Below are 3,427 nucleotides of genomic sequence, written 5' to 3'. Positions count from 1 at the left end.
AGGGGCGTGCAGCAGCTGCAGACAGGGGACCCCAGCGCGAGTGTCCCTCCCAGGGGGGAGGTGACCTCCCAGTCAGCACAGGCCCCAGCTTCCGCCTCCCCAGGGGCAGCGCAGTGGCTCCAGTCTGTCACCCGTTGCTGAGATGCGGAGGCCAGGGGAGGGGACGGAGGGGAGGGGACAGAGGGGAGGGGACAGAGGTGAGGGGACGGAGGGGAGGGGACGGAGGGGAGGGGACAGAGGCAGCCCCACTGTGTACCTGGCTCACTGAGGGCAAAGCAGCCAATCTTGTCGCCGCTGGTGAATGGCGTGACCCACTTCTGCTTCTGCTCCTTGGAGCCAAACTTCATGATGGGCCCCAAGTAGAGGGACTGTGGGGCAGAGGGAGCGGTCGGAGGCCTCGAGCCCAGGCACCTGTCCACCCAGGACCCACCGCAAGGCCTGTTCTCTCCAGAGCCCGAAGGACCAAGGAGCCGGACACGTGGTGAGTGCCTGCCCAGGTAAGCCCCCGCCACCCGGGTCCCCGAGGTCCGGGACGGGGACTCACGTTGTTGACGCTCATGATGACGCCGGTGGAGGCGCAGCCCCGGCTGATCTCCTCCATGGCGATAGCATAGGCCAGGTAATCGAGGCCGGCGCCGCCCAGCTCCTCCGGCACGTCCATGGCCAGCAGCCCGAGCCCGCCCATCTTCTTCACCTGGTCTCAGGGAAGGAGTCACCCTCAGCACACCGCCCTCAAGCCGCCCTGGCCCGCACTCCGCACGGCTCACCTCTGCAGCCACAACCACTGAGCAGGAGAAGGCACAGAGGCCTCCAAGGTGAGAAGCGTGGCAGCAAAGTACCACAGTGACCTTCTCTCAGTCCCTTAGGCATACCACACACACCCCTCCCCACCACAGGACCTTTGCACATGCTGCTCCCAGTCAGACATGACCTTTATCCACTAGGTATTATCTCCTCCTCCCCTTTGGTTCTCAGCTCAAGCCACCACTTCTCGGGGCTGTCACCCCAGTCTCGCTACACCTGCGCCTCTCCCCCGAGTGCTTATGCAGCGGGAATGTCACCTGTTGTGCTCGTTTGGTTAAGGTCTTTCTCCCTGACCACGAGGCAGACGGTGTGCCTGCTCACTGCTCCATTCCCAGTGACAGCGAGAGAATGAGCGAGTGGGAGGAGCCAGGGAGTTTTCATTTGGAGTAACGGAGCTCGTGGCGGTGAATTACCGAGTGCGGGCCTAGAAACGTGCCCGCTCTGCTGAAGTGCTGTGCGTGTGTTCTCTCAGTGCAGTCTCTCCGAGAACGAAGCTGAGTCAGCCTCACGTCGCAGGCCAGGGAGACGGGCACGTTTTTAACCCTCTCGCCAACTTGCGTTTCATCAACGTATGTGACAACAGCACACAGGACTGTTGTGAGGACAGAGGAGCTCACACTTCCCAAGCAGGGGGGACAGAGCCCAGCACGTGGCAAGGGCGCGTTTTGAGTGTTGTTATTAACACCATGCCTGCTACCCGGTAAGCGTGGCCACCAGCCACCACTATTACTGTTATTCCAAAACTTAAATCCCGGCCACGGGCCTCATGCTGAACTCGGGGAACTTCCAGAGCATTTGCTGGGTCCCAAGGCCTGCCTTCGGGTTCCTGACTAGAGGCTCCGTGTCATTGGCTGTCACCATCACCTCTCACCCGGAGCCCGGCCGAGGGCACGCTCTCCCTGGGCTGCTGAGGCGGCACCTACCTGAGCCACCGGGAAGCGGTGTTCCTTGTCTATCTCGGCCGCGATGGGAAACAGCTCCTTCTCAGCAAAGTCCCGGCAGGTCTGGCGCAGCATCTGGTGTGTCTCGGGCAGGTCCACGGACTGGTAGACAGTGTGTAACTGGCGGCGGAGAGCTGCCAGCGGGAGCGGGAGCGGGACGGGTGCGAGAGGTCTTGGTTAATGACAACAGGGACCCACTCTCTCTGGGTCTCCACCAGGGATGGTGCTGCCCCCGAGGGACATGGGAATTGTCCGCAGACACTTGGGTGTCCTAACTGAATGGGGAAATGGTATCCGTATGGAGTGAGCAGACCAGGGAGGCTGCTAAACATCCCACAATGCACAGGCCAGTCCCCCCCACAAAGAATTTTCCGCCCAAATGTCAAAGTGCTGCTACTGAGAACCCCCAAGATAACTGCTTATAATGCTTTTTTTAAGTATATTTTTATTGGTTTCAGAGAGGAAGGGAGAGGGAGAGATAAAAACATCAATGATGAGAGAGAATCATTGATTGGCTGCTTCCTGCACACCCCACACTGGGAATTGAACTGTGACCTCAATGCTTTCTAAACACTCTGCATACACGATCCCACCCCATCCTCAGTAAAATGCCAATAATAATAATGATGATGATGATGATGATGTCCATAAGAAGAGCACAGCGCTGTGCCCTTAAAGGGTCTTAACCTCACTGAGCCTCAGCTAATACTCAGTGTGGAGGATGACATTACTGAGTATCTGGGGAGAGGAGGATTAAGAAAATACTGCCCTGCTGGTGTGGCTCAGTGGTTGAGCACTGACCTATGAACCAGGAGGTCACGGTTTGTTCCCGGTCAGGGCACATGCCTGGGTTGCAGGCTCGATCCCCAGTGTGGCGTGTGCAGGAGGCAACAGGTTGACTTAGAGAGAGTGAAAGGGATGGAGGAAGGGAGGGAGGAAGAGAGAGAGAGAAAGAAAGAGAGAGAGAGGGAGATTTAGGGAGATACTAACTGGCCCTAGCCGGTTTGGCTCAGTGGACAGTGTTGGCCCTCGGACTGAAGGGTCCCAGGTTTGATTCTGATTGGGGTGAGTGTGGGAGGCAAGCCATCCAAGTGTCTCTCTCACACTGATGTTTCTCTCTGTCTCTCCCTCTCCCTTCCACTCTCTCTAAAAATCAATGGAAAAATATCCTTGGGTGAGGATTAACAAAAAATGAAAACAAAATAAAGAGATAATGTAGTTGGAAACATTTAGGGCAGCAGTTCTCAACCTGTGGGTCGCGACCCCTTTGGGAGTCGAACGACCCTTTCACAGGGGTCGCCTAAGACCATAGGATAACACATCTATAATTACATATTGTTTTTGTGATTAATCAGTATGCTTTAATTATGATCAATTTGTAACAATGAAAATACATCCTGCATAGCAGATATTTACATTACGATTCATAACAGTAGCAAAATTACAGTTATGAAGTAGCAACGAAAATAATGTTATGGTTGGGGGTCACCACAACATGAGGAACTGTATTAAAGGGTCGCGGCGTTAGGAAGGTTGAGAACCGCTGGTTTAGGGGAAAGGAAGGAGCTGACTGTAGCTAAGGCCCGGCTGAGCCCTCGCGGGCATTCCCTCTGCTGTTACCGGGGCGATGGGTCCGGCGGGGCCCTGGGTGTCACTGGGTGTCGCGCGCCCGCTGCACCGGA

The 3,427-nt window shown here is 56.3% G+C and overlaps 1 protein-coding gene across 1 annotated transcript in view; it reads right to left on the bottom strand.

The window, feature by feature from the left end:
- ACADS (acyl-CoA dehydrogenase, C-2 to C-3 short chain) overlaps positions 1 to 3,427 on the bottom strand; it is a 9,146-nt gene that overhangs the window by 3,555 nt on the left and 2,164 nt on the right. The window contains 3 exon segments of the mRNA XM_006770348.1: positions 257 to 368; positions 545 to 694; positions 1,728 to 1,917. Of these exon segments, the coding sequence (XP_006770411.1) occupies positions 257 to 368; positions 545 to 694; positions 1,728 to 1,917 (452 nt within the window).

Source organism: Myotis davidii, unplaced genomic scaffold (genome assembly GCF_000327345.1).
Source record: "Myotis davidii unplaced genomic scaffold, ASM32734v1 scaffold803, whole genome shotgun sequence".
Taxonomy (NCBI): domain Eukaryota; kingdom Metazoa; phylum Chordata; class Mammalia; order Chiroptera; family Vespertilionidae; genus Myotis; species Myotis davidii.
The sequence above is the reverse complement of the archived record's forward strand: the minus strand, read 5'-3'. Positions and strand labels throughout refer to the sequence as shown.